The sequence below is a fragment of the Bos grunniens genome, chromosome 3 (genome assembly GCF_055505025.1).
Source record: "Bos grunniens cultivar Pamir isolate PY7600 chromosome 3, Bosgru_T2T1.0, whole genome shotgun sequence".
In the NCBI taxonomy this organism is placed as follows: Eukaryota; Metazoa; Chordata; class Mammalia; order Artiodactyla; family Bovidae; genus Bos; species Bos grunniens.
The window spans coordinates 69,929,846-69,954,703 of NC_141167.1; the positions used below are offsets into that span (position 1 = coordinate 69,929,846).

The 24,858-nt window shown below is 34.9% G+C and overlaps 1 protein-coding gene across 9 annotated transcripts in view; it reads left to right on the plus strand.

Moving 5' to 3' along the window:
* BRDT (bromodomain testis associated) overlaps positions 1–24,858 on the plus strand; it is a 56,884-nt gene that overhangs the window by 8,399 nt on the left and 23,627 nt on the right. For 5 of the 9 annotated variants that reach the window (XR_015160471.1, XM_086391117.1, XM_086391113.1 and 2 more), the window contains exons 2-13: positions 5,817–5,960; positions 6,158–6,397; positions 7,333–7,470; positions 8,892–9,006; positions 12,797–12,966; positions 13,783–14,136; positions 16,302–16,430; positions 17,258–17,446; positions 18,053–18,225; positions 18,302–18,591; positions 18,680–18,793; positions 19,209–19,352. Coding sequence is in view for 8 of the 9 variants with exons in the window: in XM_086391117.1 (XP_086247243.1) it covers positions 6,209–6,397; positions 7,333–7,470; positions 8,892–9,006; positions 12,797–12,966; positions 13,783–14,136; positions 16,302–16,430; positions 17,258–17,446; positions 18,053–18,225; positions 18,302–18,591; positions 18,680–18,793; positions 19,209–19,352 (2,005 nt within the window). In the remaining variant the exon portion in view is untranslated. The remainder of the gene's footprint in view (positions 1–5,816; positions 5,961–6,157; positions 6,398–7,332; positions 7,471–8,891; positions 9,007–12,796; positions 12,967–13,782; positions 14,137–16,301; positions 16,431–17,257; positions 17,447–18,052; positions 18,226–18,301; positions 18,592–18,679; positions 18,794–19,208; positions 19,353–24,858) is intronic. The other 4 variants (XM_086391120.1, XM_086391118.1, XM_086391119.1 and 1 more) reach the window with 1 other exon arrangement.

A 24,858-nucleotide genomic window follows, 5' to 3' on the forward strand; every position in this document is an offset into this window, starting at 1 on the left:
AGGCCATTTGTCTTATAAAATCTTCCATATTATAAATTTGTCTCATGATTTTTGTTTTATTCTAGCAGGTGTCAAAAAACTTCTCTGCTGTGATGGCAGTGTTCTATAGCTGCACTGTCGCATACAGTAGGCACTAGGAATATGTGGCTATTAAGCACTTATAATGCAATTGAATTTTTAAAAAACTAATTAATTTTTTGGCTGCACTGGGTCCTTATTGCTGTACATAGTCTCAGTAATTGTGGTACATGGGCTTAGTTGCCCCAAGGCATGTGGGATCTTCCCAACCAGGGATTGAACCCATGTCTCCTGCATTGTCAGGCAGATTGTCAACCACTGGACCACCAGGGAAGTCCCGAGGCTAAATTTTTAATCTTGGTAATTTTGGTTAATTTAAATTTAAAGTTACGTATGGCTAGAGGCTATCATACTGGACAGCACAGCTGTAGCCATTGAATTTTCTGTTAAAAAAATGTTAAATCTACAAGCTTGTTACACATTTTTGGCAAAAATTCTTTATAGATGCTATGTAGACTGTATTTTGTCTTGTCTGGACGTATATATCTGTGTATGTGTATGTGTGTGTGTCTTTATCCCAATACATAGTATTTAAGTCTTTACTAGTTCGTACTGTTTTCCTAAATAATACAAAAGCCTCAGTTTTAGATTTGACTAATTTGGTACAGATGTCTGATTAAAATACAATTAAGAAGATGTGGACGAGTGTTGAAATAAAATGGTCATATGAGGAAGTGGTATGAGTAGTTATGGGTGTATTGGATGCAAAAGGGAACAATTTTAAGTGTTGCTAGCCATTATAGATACTACAGAGGAGTCTGGGGAGATAACTGAGGAAGGCCAGTGAGGGATTTGGACTATTTCAAAATATTTTAGTGATCTTGGGAGAGCAGTTTCAAAAGAGAGCTGGAGAAATCAGATGGATATATTTGACCTTCACAAAATTTTTTGCACCCAAGGGTTTTTTTGTTTGTTTGTTTGTTTGTTTTAGAGCAGCTTTAGGTTCACAGCAAAATTGAAATATACAGAGATTTCCCATGTATTTCCTGCCCCAACACATGCATAGTCTCTTGTTAGGAGCATCCTGAAACAAAATGGTATATTTGTTACAGTAGATGAACCATTTTGTTCATCTCTGTACTTTTCAATTTTGTTGACACAACATTATAATTTAAAATCTGATGTTTGCATTAGGGTTCACTCTTTGTGTTATTCTTCCTAAGGATTTGGGCAAATGTATAATGGCATGTATCCATCATTATGGTATCATACAGAGTATTTTCATTACCGTAAAAATTCTCTGCTCCATTTTTTTCATCCTTTTCTCTCCCTGCCTCCTGGCAACCACTGAGGTTTTTACTGTCTCCATAGTTTTACCTTTTCCAGAATGTCATATGTTGTTGTTGTATTTAATATTCCTTTATGTCTTTTTGTGGTTATATAAATCGTTTCTTTTTAGCACTAAGTAATATTCCATTGTCTGACTGTTGCTTCACAGTTTATCCATTCTCCTGCTGAGGAACGTCTTTATTGCTCCCAAGTTTTGGTAATTATGTATAAAGCTACTGCATGCAGATTTTTGTATGGAAAGGTGTTTTTAAGGAAAATAATTTTAAGATGCTGATTAGAACGTGTTTGTGGGCAGAGATATCAGCAGAAGTTAATAACAGATAAACACATAGAAAATGAAACCTTAAGACAAAGCAGGAAGCAGAACCATGTGTTGCATAATCTTTATTTAAGTAGAGGAAAGCCTTCATAAACATAATAAAAAAGAAACATACAATAATGGAGATAAAGGAATAATGAAACAATAGGTTTCTGGGAAAAGGGAAAGAAGATCCTTATGGAAGAGAGGTGAGGTACTTATGAAATAAGAGGAAATGGACTAGGGAATAAAAGAAACCAAGAGATTAATGTTTAAATAAAGTTTCTTATAAACTGAGATCATTTGCAAATGGAGATAGTGAGTCTGAGGTTTTTTTTTTTGACTGTCATGTCCCAGTTGTAGCATGTGGGGTCTTAGTTCCCTGACCAGGGCTCAAACCCATGCCCCCTGCATTGGGAGCCCAGAATCTTAGCCACTGGACCACCAGGGAAGCCCTGAGGCTGAGATTTTGAGGAGTGGAACAAATTTGAGAATGGTGTTTTATAATTGATATACATTCATTCATTATTATTATTATTATTTTGAAGACAGATTCCTGAGCAGCAGGAACTTAGATGTAAAACATTCTTGATTTCTCTCCCCACTTTTCCCTATATAAACAAGTCACATCTGCTCTATCTCTAATATAAAGTTGAACCTAAACACTTTAATTCAGCATATGTGGGCTCTGTCTTATGCATTGAATCAATGCAAACAAGGTCCATAAGCTGAAACAGCATTTACATTTTGGGGATTAGGGGGAGGGTTGGATTGGAAGACTGACAGTGACAAGTGGGTAAACATAATAGTAGTGAAGAGGGTATTAGCTGATAAATTAGAGCTGGGGAGGAGCTAGTTAAGTATGCCTATTTAAAATGAGAATGTGAAGGAAAAGTCACTCTAAGGAGCTGACAATTTTGAATAGATCTAGAAGAAGAGCATTTCAAGCAGAGTGTAAAGGCCCAAAGACTGGAACTGGCTTGATGCAAAGAAGTGAAAAAAGAAATTGAGCTGGGAGAGTAGGAAAGGAGGTGGAGGGAACAATGAACCAGACCTTGGAAGGTTTCAGCTCAGTCTGGCGGTGATGGTGTTAGTCTGTTAAAGGATGATCACGGCTTACGGTCATAGTAGTGGAAGAAGTGAGAATTTGAGATTTATTTTGGAGGAGGAATCATCAGAGAAATAAAATCACAGTGAGATCCCATCTTACACCCACCAGAATAGCTAAAATGCAAGCTGTCCATAATAGCAAATACAAAGATATGGAATAACTGGAAATTTTAGACTATTGTTGTGTATATAAATTGGTACGTTTTGGAAAACTGGTGGTATCTACTAAGGTTGAACATATACATAACCTTTGTCCCAACAATTTTACTTCTGGGTTTATACCCAACATAAGGCATGTACATATACACTAAAGCATTTCATGGCATTATTTGTCATAGTTAAATATTGGAAAACCTAAAAGTCCCAATAGGAATGGATAAATTTTGATATGATTTTACAACAGAATACAACAGGCAAAAACATAGATAAATCTCAAAAACAATATTGGTAAAAAAGCCAGACACAATGTAATACATAGTAAACAATACTATATTTATGTAAAATTCAAAAAACAGTCACAATTTAATGTATGGGGATAGAAGTCATCTTAGTGGTTATCTGTGGAGAAGGAGGATGTAGTGATTTGGGTATTCAAAAGGTAGGCTACCTTTAAATAATTGCAAAGCCAGGATAAGAGCCAGTTTCAGTTGCAACACTGAAATAGCACCTTCTTTCTTTTCAATGACTTTATTGAGTTCTAGTGCATATTTGTATAAGATGAGAAAAGTGAAATGATGAGATAAAATTGTAAGACTGATAATAATCTCCAAGTTAATTCATTTTAGTGTAGTGGTTCTTTTGCTTAGTGGCTCAGTCATGTCCGACTCTTTGGGACCCCATGGACTATAGCGTGCCATGCTCTTCTGTCCATGGGGATTCTCCAGGAAAGAATACTGAAGTGGGTTGCTGTGCCCTCCTCCAGGGAAGCTTCCCAACCCAGGGATCAAACCCAGGTCTCCCTCATTGCAGGCAGATTCTTTACTGTCTGAGCCACCAGGGAACCCCAAGAATACTGGAGTGAGTAGCCTATCCCTTCTCCAGGGGATCTTCCTGACTCAGGAATCGAACTGGGGTCTCCTGCATTGCAGATGGATTCTTTACCAGTGGAGCTACCAGGGAAGCCCCAGTAATGTTCTTAATCTTAACTATATATCAGAATGTCCAGGGAACTTAAAAAAGAAGTAAAACTGATTCTCAAGCCATATCTCCAGGCGTTGGGACCTAGAACTGGGTTTATTTAGATACACATTCTGTAGACAGTGATTCTCTGAAAAGGCAAGACGGCCTTGGGAGAAATACACTCCACAGACAGTGGGTGGGCCATCTCAGAAGGCCATTGGTATTTTTTTAAATGATCCACAGTGCCTCACACCCATTACAATAGCTACTGCTGCTGCTGAGTCACCTCAGTCGTGTCCGACTCTGTGCGACCCCATAGACGGCAGCCCACCAGGCTCCCCTGTCCCTGGGATTCTCCAGGCAAGAACACTGGAGTGGGTTTTACAATGGCTACTATTAATCAAAAGAACAGAAAATAGCACATGTGAGGATGTGGAGAAATTGGAACCCTTAAATGGTAGGAATGTAAAACAGTGCTGCTGCTGTAGAAAACAGTATGGGATTCCTCGAAAAATTAAAAATTTCCATACGATCTAGCAATTCCACATCTGCACTTGTGGGGATATATCCATACAAATTGAAAGCAGTGTCTTGAAGAGGTATTTATTTGTTGTTTAGTCACTAAGTCGTGTCCGACTCTTTTTGCAACCCCATGGACTGTAACTCACCGGGCTTCTCTGTCCATGGGATTTCCCAGGCAAGAATACTGGAGTGGGTTGCCATTTCCTTCTCCAGGGGATCTTCCTGACCCAAGGACTGAACCTGCATCTCCTGCATTGGCAGGTGGATTCTTTACCAGTGAGCCACTTGGGAAACCCATATGTTTTTCTTATAGCAGCACTATTCACAATAACCAGAAGGTGGAAATTACTCAAGTGTCTGTCAATGAATGAATGGAGAAACAGAATGTGTATACATACAATGGAATATTATTATTAAGATGAAGGAAATTCTTACACATGCTACAATATGGATGAACCTCAGACCTTATGCTAAGATAGATAGTGAAGTGAAAGTCACTCACTCGTGTCCGACTTTTTGCAACCCCGTGGACTATACAGTCCATGAAATTCTCCAGGCCAGAATGCTGGAGTGGGTACCCTTTCCCTTCTCCAGGGAATCTTCCCAACCCAGGGATCGAACCCAGGTCTCTTGCATTACAGCGGGTTCTTTACCAGCTGAGCCACCATAAGCAAGTCACAAAAAGACAAATACTATGTGATTGTACTTATATGAGATTACTGGATTAGTCACATTAATAGAAACAGAAAATTAAAACAGTGGTTGCCAGTGGCTGGACAGAGGGGAGATTTAGGAATTGTTTAATGCGTATAGTATGGAGTTTCAGTTTTGTGAGATAAACAAGTTCTGAGATAAGTTGCTCAAAAATATGAAAATACTTAATGCTTTTGAACAGTACACTTAAAAAGAGTTAAGATAGTAAATTTTACGCTGTATGTATTTTGCCACAATTCTACAGCAAGAGTTGAAAACTAACACTGCTTTAATGCAATATTTGTGTATGTGTGTGTGCATATACTGGCTAAATGTTAACACTGATCTCTAAAAATGGACAATTTATTTAATAATCATACTTTTCATTTTGCTGATACACTTGGTAGTACCTTTGCTCTTTTATCCTTAAAGTAGTAATGTCGTCTAGGGATGTTAGATACCATCTCTCTGAAATATTCATGAAGCTCTAAATTATTCTATGTTAGTTGTAATATGCGCTGAACAGTAGCATTTTAACATTAGTCATTTTTCTTCCTAATAATTCACTTTTAAAATAAATCACTTTATTTAAATTAGCCAGAAAAATTCCTTTGCCTTTCTCCCTTCACTAATTAATAGTTGTAGAATAAACTGTATACTCACATTACCTTTAACATTCCCTATTACTTCTTTTTTTTTAAACCAGGAATTTATAGACTTTTCCTGCTAAGACCTCAATTTGTGTTTAAGAAAGGCAGAAAGAAATTACTGTAAAACATTGGAGTAACTTAAATCACCCAAAACGAAGGCATACATAATGAAACCACTTTTAGTACTTACATAGAAAAAGGTTCGTGTTTGTTTTTCAAATTGAATAATTTGCTTTTTTTTTTTCTTTTGCTGTCCTAATCATGATATGCTTTAAAATACGAAATCTACTTTTGAAGGAAACTTTTCTGTTCCTATAGAAACCATTTTAAAGGTGCTTTGAAAATAACTCAGTTTTTGTTGTTGTTGTTGTTTTGGTTTCTTTTTTTTTTTTAATAGGATATGTACCTGTAGACAACACTAGAATATAAGGATTTGAAGCAGTTGAGAATGTCTCTGCCAAGTCGACAAACAGCTATTGTTAACCCTCCACCACCAGAGTATATAAATACTAAGAAAAATGGGCGATTGACGAATCAGCTGCAGTATCTACAGAAGGTTGTCCTGAAGGCTTTGTGGAAGCATAGTTTCTCCTGGCCTTTTCAGCAGCCTGTGGATGCTGTCAAACTAAAATTGCCTGTGAGTGTGTCTTATAATTATATTTGTTTAAAACAACTAAAGCCCCGTAAATGTCCACTGACAGACTAATATTAATGAAGTATGTTTAATAAGTTATTCAGCACCACTAAAGAATATCCCAATGAATATTTTTTCCTTAGCCAAAAAACTCATTTTTCTGAGGACTGAAATTCTCATTTTAGTAATTTCTGGTAAATTATAAGTATATGCTTTCTTGTTTATAGCATATGTTCCTGATTTTTGATGTAAGGTTGTCTTAAATGTCCCCTTCTCCAAGAAGTCCCTCTTGACAAATCCTGGCAGACTCAGGTGCTTCACGCACAGAATTCAACTTTAGGTCTTAGAAATTTTTGTGCATGCTAAGTCACTTTACTTGTGTCCAACTCTTTAAGACCCCATGGACCGTAGCCTGCCAGGTTCCCCTGTCTATGGGATTTTCCAGGCAAGAACACTGGATGAGTTACCATGCCCTCCTCCAGGGGATCTTTTCCAACCCAGGGTTCAAACCCACATCTCCTTCATTGGCAGGCAGATTCTTTACCACTAGCACCACCATTTAGCCACCTGATAATGGAATGCTTAAGAATTTGTAATATAACTAGTAAACTGCGGAGCTGAGATTGTACTCATAAATCCTAGTTTCTTTTTCTTCATGCCCTCTACTTGTTATTTTCCAGGATGGTTCTACTCTTTTATTATTTTGTTATGCTTTCTATTTTGTTATTGGCTTTTGTTTTTCTTCTCTCTGAAGAAAAATGTCATGGTAATCAACTTTGTTTCTCATCACAAAAGGTTTTATTTCCATATTATGGCTTTTAAAGGTAATTAATTTCTGTCTCTAGTTACAGGTGTATAGTTTCTTAAAATTCTTTATGTACCAATTGTTGTGAATTCATTCTTACAACTAACGTTTAGAATTTCTTCTTACACCATAGGATTATTATACCATTATAAAAAACCCAATGGATTTAAATACAATCAAGAAGCGCTTGGAACATAAATATTATGTGAAAGCTTCGGAATGTATAGAAGATTTCAATACAATGTTCTCAAATTGTTATTTATACAACAAGGTCTGTAAGCCTTATGCCATACATGCTAATTCTTTGCTCTTACATAGAGGCGATGTATATAAATAAGTGTGTTGACTTCAAATTTCAAGTCTTGATTTGGGGTACATTATATATTTGTAAAAATACTGTTTTTTACTTGATTTCCTAATTTTCACATAGCAGTATTTGTTCATTTTGCTATGTTTTTGTTTGAGTAGCTATAATGGCTTATTATGTTTTTAAAAAATAAAATACCAGTGATCCTGGTTTCTGTGAGTAAACTGTTATTTCAAAATGTTCTCATCTACATTTCTGCCATTTTAGTTATAAGATGAATGATAAATCTTATTATACATTAAACTTAGTTAAATTTTTATGGTATGGATTGCTAGCTATAACCTAAGAAGCCAAATGAATGATGTACTTCATACAACTTAACTTAAACTTCAGACATGTTCTGTTTTATCCCAGCAGTAGTATTTGTATTTATGTTAATGTGTTAGGCTGTATGATAATATACGTGGACGTTGTGAGCTTAGTCTTCACTTTTATTTTCATCCATAAAATTGGATTTGTGTATTCAGTTTTCCTCCATATGGGATTCCTGTTTCCCTAAGTACAGCGTCTTTTTTAAGTGGTCCTATCATATCTAGAAATTTTTTAATTTATATCTCATTTATTCAGAATCACTAGTGACACTGAAATGTAATAGAAATGTTGGTTTGGTTTCCAAGGTAATCATCAGTGCCACCTTATATGTAAGAGATTTAAGACTATAGTCAATAATGAATTTTTTAAAAAATCATAACTAATAGTGTTCTGACAATACCATTGGTAAATTCATTTTAATTTAATAATTCTAAAGAGTCCTTAATTTTTTAAAAGAAAGTTCAGTCATTTTCCTGAACTGTTAATAGCTAACTTAGAAATGTGTCTCCACTTTAGGCTTTTGCTTTGTAATTTACTTTTTTCTCAGTAGTGAAGTAAAGCAAGTTGAAGACTTCTAAGCAGATAGTTAAGATTTAAAAACTTAGCTCTACAGTGTCACTTTATTACTTACTTAATTGAAAATTGAATTACATCAAGTCAAACCATGAGGTACTTTCCACACCCATGAATATGTTTTGTTTGTAACCTATTTGTAAGGTGGAAATTCTGATTTCTAATACTTTAGTGTATAAGTAAGATTGGTTGGATTATAACCCTTTAGTGCTCAGAAAGGTATCCCCAGTCCTTTTTAGAAGTTAAAGGGGTAGGATGATAGAATTTTAAGTGTGAGCTGCTATACTGTTTTCTAAACTTAATTTAGAAGCAATAAATACTGTTTAGTAAATACTGTCTAAGAGTACTATGGCACTGCCTTCACTAAGGTAGCCTAAATTATAGAAATTTGATACAGTGGCCATACTGTGTAAACTCGTTGCATTTTGTGTATTTTCTAGCCTGGAGATGATATTGTTCTTATGGCTCAAGCTCTAGAAAAGCTGTTCAGGCAGAAATTATCTCAGATGCCACAAGAAGAACAAGTTGTGGGTGGTAAGGAAAGAATAAAGAAAGGTAAGCAAGAAAAAATTTATGTTCTGATTCTTTCTCTGTCATACATATTTGAATGCTTGTGTATGGGTGTATAAGTATGATGACTGGAACTAAATAATAAATCCCTGGGAATTCCCTGGTGGTCCAGTGGTTAGAATTTGGTGCTCTCACTGCCAGAGAAATGTGTTTGATCCCTGGTCGGGGAACTAAGATCTTGCAAGCCATGCAGTGTTGCCAAAAGTAAATAAATCCCTGAAAGGAGATAGACATCTAGAAGTCCTTCTACATCCTGTTATATTGGTATAAAATGTCCCTTTAAACAATCTGAACCTTGAGCACAAAGATGGCTGTCAGAATGATTGTCATACAAGATTAGGATTACATAGATTATGGCCTTGCAGCAGGTTTCCTATAGAATAGTGCCATTCACGTTGTTGTTGTTTAGTTGCTAGGCTTCTTTGTCCATGGGATTTCCCAAGCAAGAACAGTAGAGTGGGTTGCCTTTTCCTTCTCCAGGGGATCTTCCTGACCCAAAGATTGAACCCACATCTGCTGCATTGGCAGGTAGATTCTTTACTGCTGAGCCACCTGGGAAGCCCTATGCCATTCACATAGTGGGCACCAAATAAAGCATAGTTGCAATTGCTATTTGAGTGGATCATGTATCTGTGTTGTATTAATTAAGAGGGCCAAAATTGCCGATAATTTCTGTACCAAAAGATCCCCTAGCTAAGAATGAAAAGTTGCTGTTGGGTTTGAAGATTCTCATTTTCTAATTCTTAACTCAAAACTCTAGGAGGGAGGGGAACTTCCCTGGTGGTCCAGTGGTTAAGACTTTGCTTTCCAGTGCAGCAGGGGCAGGTTTGATCCCTAATTGGGGAGCTAGGATCCCACATGTCTTGTGGCCAAAATAACATAAAAGAGAAGCAATATTGTAACAAATTCAATAAAGATTTAAAAGTGATTCACATAAAAAATTTTTTTTAACTTTAATGGGAAATGTTTTACAGCTAATATCATATTTAAATAAGAAATTAGAAAATTAATTTTAAGTGTTCAGAAGGGTTATTGAAGAGGTAAACGAAGACTGTCACAGTTCAAATGTTGGTTTATCTTTGGGTCACTGAAGCTATAAACCTTGGTTAAGTTCTATAATCATTCCATGTTTCTTCATCTATGATATCTGGAAATTATTTAGCTTTCATTTGTATAAATATTTGTAAGGTATATGTTAAGTGACTGGGACATAGGAAACTTGTTCCACTTTAGGGGACGGTTGAGGTTGTTTTATTGATAGTATGATATACTTTTTTCCTAGTTGTTAATAGATTTTTAGGGTGGATCATGACTTATAGCTTACTTTCATCCATCCTGTGAGGTAGATACTTACTGATTAATAACTTTTTATTTTGTTCTTATTTTTGAAGATTGATCTTAAGTCTTACAGAATAAGCCTAAGCATTATAAAACTTCTTAAAATAATAAGGCAGTGCATTAGAAAAACTGTCAGGTGAAATTACACATAGCGTGTGCTGTGGTTCGAGTGAGAAATTGACTTGCACTGGAAAAGCTGAAGAAGGCGTTAGAGGTGATAGAACTCAAGTTTGGGAAGGTGTAGATTTTCAAGTGACTTTTAGTAGAAGCTTTCTATTGCTTGCTGCTAAGTCACTTCAGTCATGTCCGACTCTGTGTGACCCCACAGACGGCAGCCCACCAGGCTCCCCTCCCTGGGATTCTCCAGGCAAGAACACTGGAGTGGGTTGCCATTTCCTTCTCCAATTCTATTGCTTAAGTCATGTTATTTTTTTTATGCACATTGGTAGGTACATAATCTAAATAATGTGATTACATGTTGATACTTTATGGCAAAGAAAAAACTTTGCCATAATTGAATTGGTGTTGATTTATTGATTGAACAGATATTTAGGTACTTCTTATGTACCAAAACACTATTCTGTATTAGAGTTTAGATTTTAGTAGTGAAAGAGATACATACATGATAGGTTCAAAGAACATTCCAGACAGAGGGGTCAACTAGGGCAAACGCCTATAACAGGATCTTTTTCTCTTTTGTTACTTTGGGCCATTGCCTTCATTTATGATCTGAATCTTGCTTCCCTCCTTACTTTCTTAAGGATTTTATTGCTTTGGTTATCCCGTTTCATGCATCATTAATCTTTCATTCTCTATCAGGTTAGTTTTATTATGCTATAAATATGCTCTAGTATTTCATCTTTAAAACTCACCTTTTCCCTGTATCCTTCCTGTTTTTTTGCTTTCTTCTTACATACTCATGAACTCACTTCAGTATAGGTTCTAGCCATACTATATCACTAAAAAGGTTCTTATCAGTAGTCTTTATGTTGCTAAATTTAAGTAATATTTTTCTATTCTCATTTGTCAGTATTTGCTTTAGAAGGCCACTGTCTCCTGAAATGCCTTTGTTTCTTGGTACATATTAGTTCTGTGGGTTTACTTTCCATTCTGTAGTCCTTTTGGCCTTATCAGTCTCTAAATATTGAGGTATTTTTCAGGGCTTGGTATTAGGTATACTTTTCCTAAATTCCATCTGTGTTCTATTAACTCCTAGATGTATAGGATTTGGAGAGTTAGGGATTCTTATATGTTGTATGTCAAATATGATAATAGCATGGAAAAAAGTGAACTAGCGACTGGTGGAATAGAGAAAGGGGGTTGTTTTATACAGGTTGGCTGGAGAAGGGGAGGTGATATTTGAGAATTTGAGTAAAGCCTGAAGGGAATCGTTGAAGTGAACCATAAGGCTGTCTCCTGACCGGTGGGACAAATAGTCTGCTTATGCTTACCAAACTTGAGGACAGCAGCCAGTAGTCTGGAGTGAAATAAGTGAAGGGGGTAGGATGATAGGAAAAAGAGGTTGGAAGGAGAGCAGACGTATGGGGAAAAGGGTAGCGAGGTCTTATGGGGTCCTGAGAAGCCCTTGTGAGGACTTTAGCTTTTACTTGGAGGAAAAGTTAGAAACCACTGGGCATTGAGCAGAAGTGTCTCAATCTTATTTGAATTTGATTGTTATTTTTGAGAATAGAATACAGGATGTAAAAAGCAGAAGGAAAGAAGGCCTCTTAGGATGCTAGTGCAGTAATGCAGGGTTATTACCACCTGTGATAGTTGAATTCTGGATAAGAAGATAGAGCAAAATAGTTTGCTGATGGATTGGAAATGGGGTTTGAGAGAGAGTGGAATCACAGATGACTCCGTTTCTGACCTGAGCAATTAGAATAGAGTTAACCCTGATGGAAGGATGGGCGTTTGAAATATAGTCATGCCTCGAAATCATGAGGGACAGGTTCCAGACCCGTCCATGGATACCAAAATCTTTGGATGCTTGATGCTTGCGTAGTACATGGTCCTTCATATCCATGGGTTGCATCTGGGCATTGTATCCAAGGAGGTTGAATCCACATGTGCAGAACCTATGGATCCTGGGTACTGATTGTAATAGACTTCAGGGTGGTGTGATCCAAATGTCTCCAGTCTTAGCACTCTCTGGGAACATACAGGACAAAAAAACATGTACAGATATTCCTCTGATGAGAGAATCATGTTCACATCTGTTCTGTGTCAGCCAGTGATGGACTAACATGCAGAGCATTCTGAAGACCTCACACAGTACCATGTAGTTGTCTCCAGTGTATCTGAAATTTTTGCTCAGGTTTACAGCTACGTGAAGCTAAAATCACAAAAGTTGAACTAAATGTATTAAAGTAGGATGCTAAGAGAAAAATTGCTTTATGTCTTACTCAGATACTGACTCTTGTTCACATTTTACTAGGTACTCAACAGAATATGACAGTTTCTATTAAAGGAAAACAGTCCCCCAAAGCACTGGGAAAACTGCTTACACAGCAAGTAATTCCTTCTGTATTTCCTGAAACATCTGTTTCTCCTTCAAACCTGGCACAAGGTGCTCCACTCAACACTGTCTCACAAACAGTCACCCAGGTAAGTTTACTTTCACTTTAAAATGTTTCAGTGAAGTTTTTTTTGTGATATCTATACCTTTTTTTGAAGTTTATAGGAAAATTGGTCTTAAGCATAGCTCATTGGTCTCTCATAGCTCATTTGGTAAAGAATCTGCCTGCAGTGCAGGGAGACCTGGGTTCAATCCCTGGGTTGGGAAGATCCCCTGGAGAAGGAAATGGCAACCCACTCTAGTATTCTTGCCTGGAGAATCTCATGGACAGAGGAGCTTGGCAGGCTACAGTCCATGGGGTCACAAGAGTCAGACATGACTTAGCGACTAAAGAGAGAGAGAGATACAGAAGTCAAAAGTCTTTTTATCTGTACACATTTTGTGAACAGAGACCTGGGGTGCAAACCAGATTATTAGGTAGAATCTGAATCGATTTATTATCTCTGTAGTATTAGTATCAGTTGTCTAGCTACTTTTTGGTGTGTGGGGGTGTAACTTTTATTGGTTCACAACTTGGTGGGTTAACAATTTTCTTTTTTAAATTGTGTACCCTAGCTGATTTCAGGTATTCAGAAACTTTTTTTTTTTTTAATATAACCATGACTTTTCCCCACCTTTCGTTGGTCTCAAAGTTGACCAGACAATTCTTTGGGATGTGGGAAGGAAATATTTGAACTATTTATTTTACCTATGAAAGAAAATTAACTTTTCCTAAAAACATGGATGACCTGGTGCTAAATATCATTTCATTTTTTTAACTGATAAGGGTAATGATCATAGTTTGAAAACTGTTGCTCTGAACGTCACCTTAAATATAATCTTGTTTTCAAATTGTTTCACTTTAGGTTACAAAGGGTGTGAAGAGGAAAGCAGATACAACAACTCCTACAACTTCAGGAGTTAAAGCAAGTGGTGAATCTTCCCCAACACTTACAGAAAAAAAATCAGGGAAAATGCCACTTATAAAAGAAAATATGCTAAAGAATGTTTTGCCGGATTCTCAGCAACAATATAAAGTTGCAAAGAATGCTAAAGTAACCGAACAATTAAGGCACTGTAGTGAGATTCTTAAAGAAATGCTTGGAAAGAAACATTTGTCATACGCATGGCCCTTTTATAATCCTGTTGATGTTAATGCTTTGGGACTCCATAACTACTATGATATTGTGAAAACCCCAATGGATCTTGGAACCATCAAGGTAAATGTTGTCTTAATAAGAGGAACTTCTTTTCTTGACTATAAAAGTAATCTTGTCATCATAAAGAAATTTAAAATTCAAAAAAAGATAAAAAATCACCAGTCATACCACCTGAAGTAAATGATGGGAACATTTTTTAAATAATGGGAACATTTTAAAGTGTATCCTCTTATTTTCTTCAAGCACATTCTTGGTTATTTTATCACAGTGTGTGTTATAGAATGTAATATAACTCTGTACCCTAAACTTTCACTTTGTAGATATTTTATTGTTATATATTTAAAATATTTTTAATTTGCATAATTTTAATACAAAAAAATTTTTTGGCAAGGCATTTATGTGGTTTCCAATCCTCTGCCAGGTAAGTTTTCTTTATTGCTGATTTGGAAACTTTAAATTACTGGAAAAATTTAGTTATGTATATTTATTTTAGGGAAACTACTAAAAGAATAGAACTATACCATTTTCAAAATGATGCATTATCTCAGTGCTCTTCCTAAATAACTACTCATTGTACTCCCTGTTCTTTATTATTATCTGGAAGTTTGGTTCTTCTTTTATTAAATAAACACAGTTTTGTTTTATTTCATCATCAACATTTTTTGTGAACATGTTACTAACTTTTGTGCTCACCCTTATTTCTTGCTTATTACTCTTTCCTGTCTTGGTTTTTCTTTTTGCTGAAGTGCAAGCTTTAGTGGTTCATCCATGAGCATTTATAGGTAGTAAACTTAATAGTTTTTTCTCTGAAAGTATCTGTGCTTTGTCTATTCTTGAATGGTTCCTTAACTAACTATGGCATTCTAGACCTAGTTATTTTCCCCCAGCACTAGGACAGTATCTTTTGGCATGTATTGTTGTTGCTAGGAAGTCTGCTATCAGTCTGCTTGTCATCCCTTTGTAGATAATTTCTTTACTCTCTCCAATTGTGTGTTTAATTTTACTCTTCTTGATTGGAAATTAGTACTTTCAAGGTGAAGCTCATTTTTTAAGTTCTGAAAAAACAACTAACCATAATCAGTTCAAAATACGCTTTTCTACTTTCCCCTAATACTTAAACTAATTCAGACTGACAGGTCATGAAACAGTACCTGAAATAGGTAAACCTGAGCTGAGTCTTAAAGGGAGGACTTAGTAAGTTACAGGACATTTCAGGCAGGGGAAGCAACTTGGAACACCCTGAGGTAATAAAAAAAAAAATTCCAGAATACAATATTTAAGCCAACATGAATGTAATATGAAAAAGTGATTAGGAGAAAATGAGTCTGGAAGGAAACTAGGACTTGAACATGAAAAGCCCTCATCGTAGAGGCCTAGAGCTGGCATTAAACGTGAGGATTATGTCCTCATATTTGTTTCCTATAATGACTTCTCTAGTAACAATGTGAAGACTGGGCGATGAGGCTATTAAAGAATTCCAGAGATAAGAAGATAGTGACTTTAATTTAGTTCTTTGAAATCATTCCAAATTGCCAGTGATCTGAGTGGTAGAAAATTATGCTTCTTATTTTAGTTTTGTGTTTTTTTAATTACAAATAAAGTCTGGCATACTATATTTGTTTATTGGCCTTTTGTATTTGTTCATAGATTTTATGTTAATATACACTTGTTTTGCCCAGCAGTTTATAGGATTTTCTTGTCTGATCATTTTCATGTTATAGTAATGCCTAACTGGCTACTCTACATCCTTCCTCACTGTTCTATCCACTTTATATGCAGCTACCTAAAAATGTAACCCATCCTGATATTTCTCTTCTGTTCAGTTTTTAATGTCTTTCCATTCCCAGGAGAATTTTAATATTATAAACCCTTCATTTAGATGTTCAAGGCTGATTTAAGGAGTTTATTTACTCATTGTTTTGCTACAATCAAACTAGTCTATCCTAGATTATCTGGAAACACTCCATTTTCCCCCTGCTTTTGTGACTTTTTTTTCTGTTCTTTTCTTTACTTGGAATGTCCTCCTTCACGTCTACTTGTCAAAATTCATTGGATCTTTTTCAAAGTCTAAAAATACAAAACATGTAGCAGAGTTTTAATTTTGTCAAATCTGGATGGTGGGTATCTGGTTTTGGTATTACCTATTATTCTATTGTATGTTGGAATTATTTTATAATATAAACACTTAATATAGGTGCTCAAAATTCTGTAATTTTTTAATTTAGGCAAAAATGGATAACCAGGAATATAAAGATGCATATGAATTTGCTGCAGATGTTAGATTAATGTTCATGAACTGCTATAAGTACAACCCTCCAGACCATGAAGTGGTTACAATGGCAAGGATGCTTCAGGTGAGTTTTTACTTGTGTTCTGAAAGTGAGTTTCCTCTGAACATAGCTTAAAATGTTTCATAACTCGAGAGATAAAAAATAACACCCCCTACCCCCACTAAGTAGTAAAGCATAATTTGTACTTTTAAGATTGTGGGGGTGGGTTGTTTACTTTATGAGGTATAGTATCCATTAGTAGTAAATGTTTTAATGAAGCTGCCCTACATATAGAAGACATTGGGGAAATACTAGTGAAGAAAGGACAGTAGATATCTGAGACAGAGTTGACTGGAGTCAATGTCCCATTCAATGAGCCTGAACGGAAGGCTCAAGGACTTTTGAGGCTGAGTCATTGGGGATTAGTAGAATGATGCAGTCACAGGGCAGGAGATCTGAAAAGAAGTCCCCCAGTTAATCTGAAAGATCTATCTTACCTGGAAAAACACAAAAGTTGGTAGTCAGGGAAGCATGAGGTCTTAACTATATTTCTGGTAAATCTTTTTTTTCCTCCAGTTTTATAGGGATATAATTGACATTGCATTAGTTTAAGGTATATAAGATTATGATTCAATATATGCATATACAGTGAAATGATTACCACAAAGACAATAGAGTTCTCATCAACATATGACACTGAGGGAATTCCCTGGCAGTTCAGTGTTTAGGACTCCACCACGCTTTCATTGCCAGGAGCTAGAGTTCAGTCCTGATTGGGGAACTGGGATACAGCAAGTTACACAGTGCAGCCGAAAAAAAGTGACACTGAAATGTGCATTTTCTTAAAAGATGTTATTGCTGCATTAAATCAGAAATGCAGAGGCCCTTAACAATGTCATTTTCCATTATAGGATGTTTTCGAAATGCATTTTGCAAAGATCCCAGATGAACCTGTTGAGAGTATGCCTGTATGTTACGTCAAAACAGATACCACAAAAACCCTTGGTAGAGAAAGCAGTAGTGAAGCTTCTTCTGAAGATAACTCTTCTGGTGATTCTGAAGATGAACGAGTTCAGCGTCTTGCAAAGCTTCAGGAGCAGGTAGTTCATTTTACTGATAGAAGTTTTTATATTCTTTCTATGAGCTGCTGCTGCTTGCTGATGATCTAAAATCCTATTTGTAGATTAAAAGTAGATTAAAAGCTGTTATATTTAGATCACTTAGCAACTGTGACTTTACTTATTGGCATATACTTAATGTTTAATAGTTTTTTCTACTCAAAATCTATACATCTTAAAATTCTGTTATTTATATTACTAACCACAATGAGTTGATTCTTACTGAAACATTTATATAACATAACCTGGATAGTTTATGCATGGGATCTTTATTTAACATTTGTTACCTTTTATGATAAAATGTTAACCTGCTATGAATTCAATCCTGAAAAATCAATGATTTAAGACTTAAGACTACGTGGAAAAATAATGATTCTTGGTCTGTTTTTAGATGAATATTTAAGTGTATGGGTTAAATATATAATATTCTTTGAAACACACCCTTCAAAATGATGAATTTATGAAATGAAATATCAGTCTGAAGTAAATGAATTTCATAAAGGATACTGTTGACTTTTGAGTGCCTTCATTTTTTTCTGCTCTCTTTATTTAGAATCATTAATGTTTAAAGCATTTTTCCTTTATTAGCTTCAAGCTGTTCATCAACAGCTACAGGTTTTGTCCCAAGTACCTTTTCGTAAGCTAAAGAGAAAGAATGAGAAGTCTAAAAGGGAAAAGAAAAGAGAAAAGATTGATAACAGAGATGAAAATCCAAGGAAAAAGTTTAAGCAAATGAAACTAAAGGAAAAATCCAAGCGCAAGTAAGTATCTTTAATGATGCCTTATTAAGATAACATTATCTGAAATACATTTGATTAAATTTAACTTTTGTTACAGTCTGCCAAAGAAGAAGAAACCACAGGTCTTCACTATGAAATCTGAAGATGAAGATAATGCAAAACCTATGAACTATGATGAGAAAAGACAGTTGAGTTTGGATATAAACAAACTCCCTGGAGATAAACTTGGGCGAGTCGTTCATATAATACAATCCAGAGAGCCTTCATTGAGAAATTCCAACCCTGATGAAATAGAGATAGACTTTGAAACACTGAAATCATCAACACTGAGAGAACTGCAAAAATATGTTGCTGGATGTCTAAGAAAAAGATCACTAAAACCTAATGGTATGTATTAGAAAGCAGTCTAATATTTGTGTTGTACTCACTCTTTTGGTTGTACTCACTTTTTTTTTTTTCCTTCTAAATCACATAGGTAAGAGAACAATGAAGTCAAGAGAAGAACTTCATTCAGAGAAAAAACTAGAGTTGGAAAAGCGGTTACTGGATGTCAATAATAAGTTAAATTCTAGAAAACGTCAAACAAAACGTAGGTATCTTTTTTTAAAAATTTACTTATTTATTTTTGGCTGTGCTGGGTCTTAGTTGCGGTGCATGGGCTTTCTCTAGTTGCAGCAAGCTGGAGCTACTCTTCTAGTTGCAGTGCATGGGGTTCTCGTTGCGGTGGCTTATACTGTTGTGAAGGACAGGCTCTAGGCACGCAGGCTTCAGTAGTTGTAGCTCATTGGCTCTAGAGCTCAGGCTCAATACACAGTTGTGGTACACAGACTTAGTTGCCCCACAGCATGTGGAATTTTCTGGAACCAGGGATCAAACCTGTGTCTCCTGCATTGGCAGGTGAATTCTTAACCATTGGACCACCAGGAAAGTCCCGTAGCAGTTTTTAAAATGTTCCTGTGACAGTTTAATATCTGCCATTTTTAATGTCTTTTCTTATTTTGTAGCTGAGAAAACTCAATCAACCAAGGCCATTGGAAGTGGTTCCCGACTGAGTGAAAGTAGCAGCAGTAGCAGCAGCAGTAGTTCATCAGAGTCTGAAAGTAGTAGCAGTGATTCAAGTTCTTCAGACAGCAGTGATTCCGAATCAGGTTAGCTTACTTCTGCTTGTGGGAAAATATTTCTCATGAATTATTGAGATGTACAGTGTGAAAAAATGTTTGTTACTTACCCAGAATCTACAGTGGGATGCCACACTTATTTAATTGCATGTTGACAGTCTTACAACTTTTTCTTAAAAGAGATACTGTGTAAAGTGAAACTTCTTATTATACATATGTGACCTACAGGCTTGTAATATTGAAAATAAGCTTGTACTGTTGAAAATAATTTACTAAAGGTGGGATAATATCAATATATAATTCATATCATAATACCAAAAATATCAAAGAATAAAATGCTGATCTTTTAATAAAATATTATTTGAGGACATCTTTTACTTTGATATATCAAATCACTCTAATGTTGGAGTGTGCAGTGTTGTGACAATATATTCTGAATTGGATAATCATTTTGAATTAAGAAACCAGTCATCCTACAAATGGTGTAAAGCAGATTTTTTTTCACTTCAGTGTTTTCTTCACTGTAGGTTATCTTCCATTTGTAGAAAAATATACCTTAAATTCAGATTCTCAGTTATGCTAAAGTATGATATTACCTCATAGAGTTTATCATCAACTATATCAAGCTTAACTTATTCATTCATGTTTTGTTTGTACTCTTTCATTGACATTTATGTAGTTGACAGGTAATTGCTGCCCTCAGGATATGGTCTTGGCAGAGGCATTCCATCATTGTTCACCAAAAGGCACATTCAAATATAGGACACTTTTAGGCCTCAAATTTTGCTTTATTTTAAATAAGACATTTCTTGTTTGTCATGAGATTCAATTCTTTTTAAAACATCCCACACAAAATGTTGTCACATCAGGAATTCTTACCATTTGTAAGAATATCCTTCTTATTTTGGTCTGGTATTAAGAGTCTGCTGCCTTGCAGTATATTGTTTCACTTCTGGTTCTTTTTAGTTTGTGGTGCTGATGGCCTCATGTTGTTTTAGATTTATAAAGTATATAGTGGTAAACATTTCTGTTAGAATAAACAGAATTTTTACTTTTATTGAAATTTGTCATCCTAGAAAATTTTTTAATAATTTAGGACTCCGTATACATTATTTCCTTGTAGTTGACTTTTAAGCAAAACATGCTGAAAAACTCTTTAAAGTATTTTAAATTGTGACTAGCATTTGTAATTTCATCTAATAAAGCATTTATTGCCTAAGAAGTTAGAGCACTTTGTCTTTTATTTATAGGATAAAACTCTTATTAAATTATCTAATTTTATATTGACTACTGATCAATAAAGACCGTGAGTATTAGCAGAAAAGTACTTCAGAGTGCTTCAGTGAAGTACTTTAGTTTGAATTATCAGTTTCTAATAGAATCTTACAATATGTTGCTTGAAGGAAAGAATGTCATCTACTGTGTTCTTAAATAGTGTAGTATGTGTTTTCCTAACTTTCAAACAGAATAACTCAGCCTCAGAATTCTAATTTTAAAGCACTATTGAGTTTTTATTTTATGACTGACATTCTTGTTTGATGTCATCTTTTTCAAATAACGAAGTGTTTTTAAAAACACCTGTTAAAATCAAAGAAGCAAATTTTTACATTTCCATCTACTGTATGAAGAGTGTATAGATTTATAACACTAAGGTCAGTTTGTCTTCTAAAATGATAGGATAATAAGAGTTTTTGTTTATGTTTGAAATTTTCATTGTTTTATAAACCAACTATGTACTTCATTGGAAAAACAATATATATAAGTTGCAAATGCAATGCTTAACTTATGCAGTAATTAACTTTGCTTAATGAAATAGTAAATGAAGCAATAGGACCTTTTCTCCTATTAACTTCAGTTGTACCCTTAAAAATACTGTAAGGCTCTTGATTTCTAGTGTATAAGTTACCAACATTTTCTTTAACTTTCCTGAGAACAACAAAAACTAAGTAAAAGCACTGCAAATTGTGAAAAATAATTAATTCAGGCTATATCTTTAGCTATACCTATTGTAAAAATAAGCAAAGTATCTATCATTCTTAAATTCTGCACATGATGTTATCAAGAAACAGATGGACAAATCCCAAGTCTTAAGTTTCAGGGTGAGGGGAAATGGAGATCCGGAGAAAATAATAATTTGTGAAAATTAGATATGTTAGTAAAAGTTAACTGAAAATATAAGTAAGACTTTGTAACTTTAAAATTTATTATGATTTGTCAAGAGCTGAAACTTTAAAAAGGAATATCTCAATTATCAGAACTAGGGTTAAATAAGAGTTTGGATTATTCAAAATAGGACATAGAAGATAATTTCATTTCTTCAAAATTTTAGTAGTGGCATCTTTTCTGAAAGCTTCTCTGAGAAATTCTTCTCTGGTCTACAGCCATACCACCCTGAATGCGCCTGATCTCATCTGATCTCAGAAGCTAACCAGGTTCAGGCCTGGTTAGTACTTGGATGGGATAAATTCTTCTCTGATAGAAGAATATTGATCTCCAGTAATTTTTCTTAATCTATTTTTTAATACTTGTCTTCCTGGATTTTTATAGCAACTTGAGACCATATGCAGTTTTCTTAACCAAGTCACAATCAATTTCTGTTATCAAGGACAGATTTCTAAATTAATAGATCTCTAAATTAGATCTCTAATTTCTAAATTCCTTAACAGTATTGACTTAAAGTTCTCCTTATAGCTTTCTTGTATTATGAGTTGCTTTCTTTACTGCTGTATTATTCTCTTCTAGGTATATTAAAATGTTTTAAGGGTGACATCTGAAAAACATTTGTAGGTTATAGATAGTGGTAGAGCTGGTTATTCCACATTAAATTGTTATGTTCTGCTGCTGCTGCTAAGTCACTTCAGTCGTGTCCGACTCTGTGCGACCCCATAGATGGCAGCCCACCAGGCTCCCCCATCCCTGGGATTCTCCAGGCAAGAACACTGGAGTGGGGTGCCATTGCCTTCTCCGTTATGTTCTATGTAATCTTAAGTCTTATTTTATGCATGTTTGAAAAAATGGACTAATTCTGCTTGGGCTAAAGAAATTGGATTAATTAAATGGAAGAGGAGTAAGTTACAAGGAAAGATTTAATAATTCTTTAATTATTATTTCAAACCAGATATTAAATCAGTTCTAAGATAGAGCTGTCATGAAATTCCATATCTTTGAAAAACATAAGAAATCTATTGGCTGGAAGCAGTACTTAATTGAAAATTTCAGTGTAACTTGATATTGCCATTTAAATTATCTTCTTCAGTTACATTGGCATATGCAAATTATCATGTGCTGATAAGTCAAGAACAATGATGGGGAATTCCCTGGCAGTTCAGTGGTTAGGCCTCTGCACTTTTCACTGCCAAGGGCCTGGGTTCTATCCCTGATCAGGGAACAAGATGCCACAGCCATGAGGCATGGACAAAAAAAATAATAAATCCTATCCCATTTATATTTATGCCAGTGATTAAACATTGGCATAAATATAAAACCTATTTTTCATAACTCAAAATATCATCAAATGGCAGATCAAAAGATACAAATAGGCTTGACAGTATAAATGAATTCCAGATGCATATATCCTATGTTAACTAGGCTGTACTAGAATGTACACACAAGCAATTGAGTTTTTTTAATATTCAACAAAGGTTGGCTATCTTGAGTTATGTAATAAGGAGGAGTATTAACAGATTTAATAATACTGAGAAACCATCAAATGGAGCAGCTCATAGATAATACTGCTTTTTTGATTCTAACTTTGTAGGAAATACCTTTAGGAACTATCCAGATTTTAGCTCAAATACCTGACTAGTGTGGAATATAATATTTTTCAGGAGTGATTATCATTTCAATTGTTAAAACAGTTATATACAAAGAAATTGAATGGTTATGGCAACAGTTCTTTACCTGATTAAGACAAAATGAATTTATCACTTCATATTTTGGATTTTTTGCTTTTATTGGCTTCAGCGTAATGTTCTGAAAGTGAAATTTATGAAATTCCTTAAGTAACAATTGTTCCTTTTTTTTTTTAACTTTCTTAGTTACACTGACTTAAAAGTAGGAATAAAAGAATCATTTCTCATTTTAGCTATATAAGCCAGGTCTTCTGTAGAAGTGACAATGATGCAGTTTGTTTTTATTTTTTTCATGCAAGGAAGAAAGGAAAACCTTGGTTAAAGTTTAGATTTTAGTTTACCTTTTAAGGGGGAGGATGGTTTAGTAAATACAGGAAGTATGAAATAATGGATTCTTTACCAGCTGAGCCACAAGGGAATATTGAAGTGGGTAGCCTATCCCTTCTCCAGTGGATCTTCCTGACCCAGAAATCGAACCAGGATCACCTGCATTGCAGGCAGATTCATTACCAACTGAGCTATCAGGGAAGCCATGAAATGACAGTTTGGAGTAATTTTTCACCATTCAAGCTAGAAAGTTTAAGAGAAATGATTAGTATTCATCATTTAAGTATTTTAAACTTTCATTAATTTCCTATCAATTAAGGTGTTTTTAAAGCCCCAGAAGGATAAATTCAGGGACCCAGGCTTGCTTAAAAACTTGTACATATTGAGGCCTGTACTTGAGCCAGGAGTCTCAGAAATAGGATAAATTGTCATGTGCCTTTTAAAAACTGGGTCTTACTGAATAAACAGGCTGTCTAGAATAATGTTTTTCAACCTTGGCAGCAGTGCATTAGAAATCACCTGTAAAACTTTAAAAATAGTGTCCAGATATGAATTGGAGAGTGGGACCAGATAAATACAGTGTCAAAAGATCCATGTGACTAATGTGCTGCCATGTTTGAGAACCATCAATCTAGGCGTTTTTGTTTGTTTCCACTTTGTAACTCTAGTTAAAATGACTTTGGTAAAAGGAAGAGACAGCTTATAATCAGTTTGTTCTATATTAAAATAAGTACCACACACTTAGATGAAAATGCTCAAAACATTCTTTAAAGGGGGCAAAATTTTTTTGTTCACAGTGCTTGATTTTTATTCATAGAATATTATATGATAAACTTGGGCAGATTATTTAACATCTCTGGATATGCTTTCTTTCCAATAAAATAAGGAAATGACCTCCAATCACTTTTATGTACCCAGTCCTTTATAACAGAAGTGTGATTTGTTTTTCTAATTTAAAAATCTTCAGTAATTTTTTTCTGCTATAATGATATTACATTCTGGTTTTACATTATGTATGGTATTATATTCATATTCAGTTTATCAAGTTTTTAAGTCAGTATTGGCTTGCTGATAATATTTGGTATCTCTGGAGCATTGATCTCAGTGCTTTGATAGATGATGGATATTATTAACAAATCCTTCAATCAAATAGTTAACCCTAGATCTCTCTTCTTTTTGATTCTGTGATTAAAATTTGTTTAGTTGGAAGTGAAAACTTTCAATCAGAGTTTTATGTTGAAGTTTTTAGGGAAATATGAAAATAGCACACATTATATACTGTGCAAAATATTCATTTGTTCAGTAGTTAACATATTTTATCCAATTGGATCCTCATAAGGTAGGTATGTTATCACAGT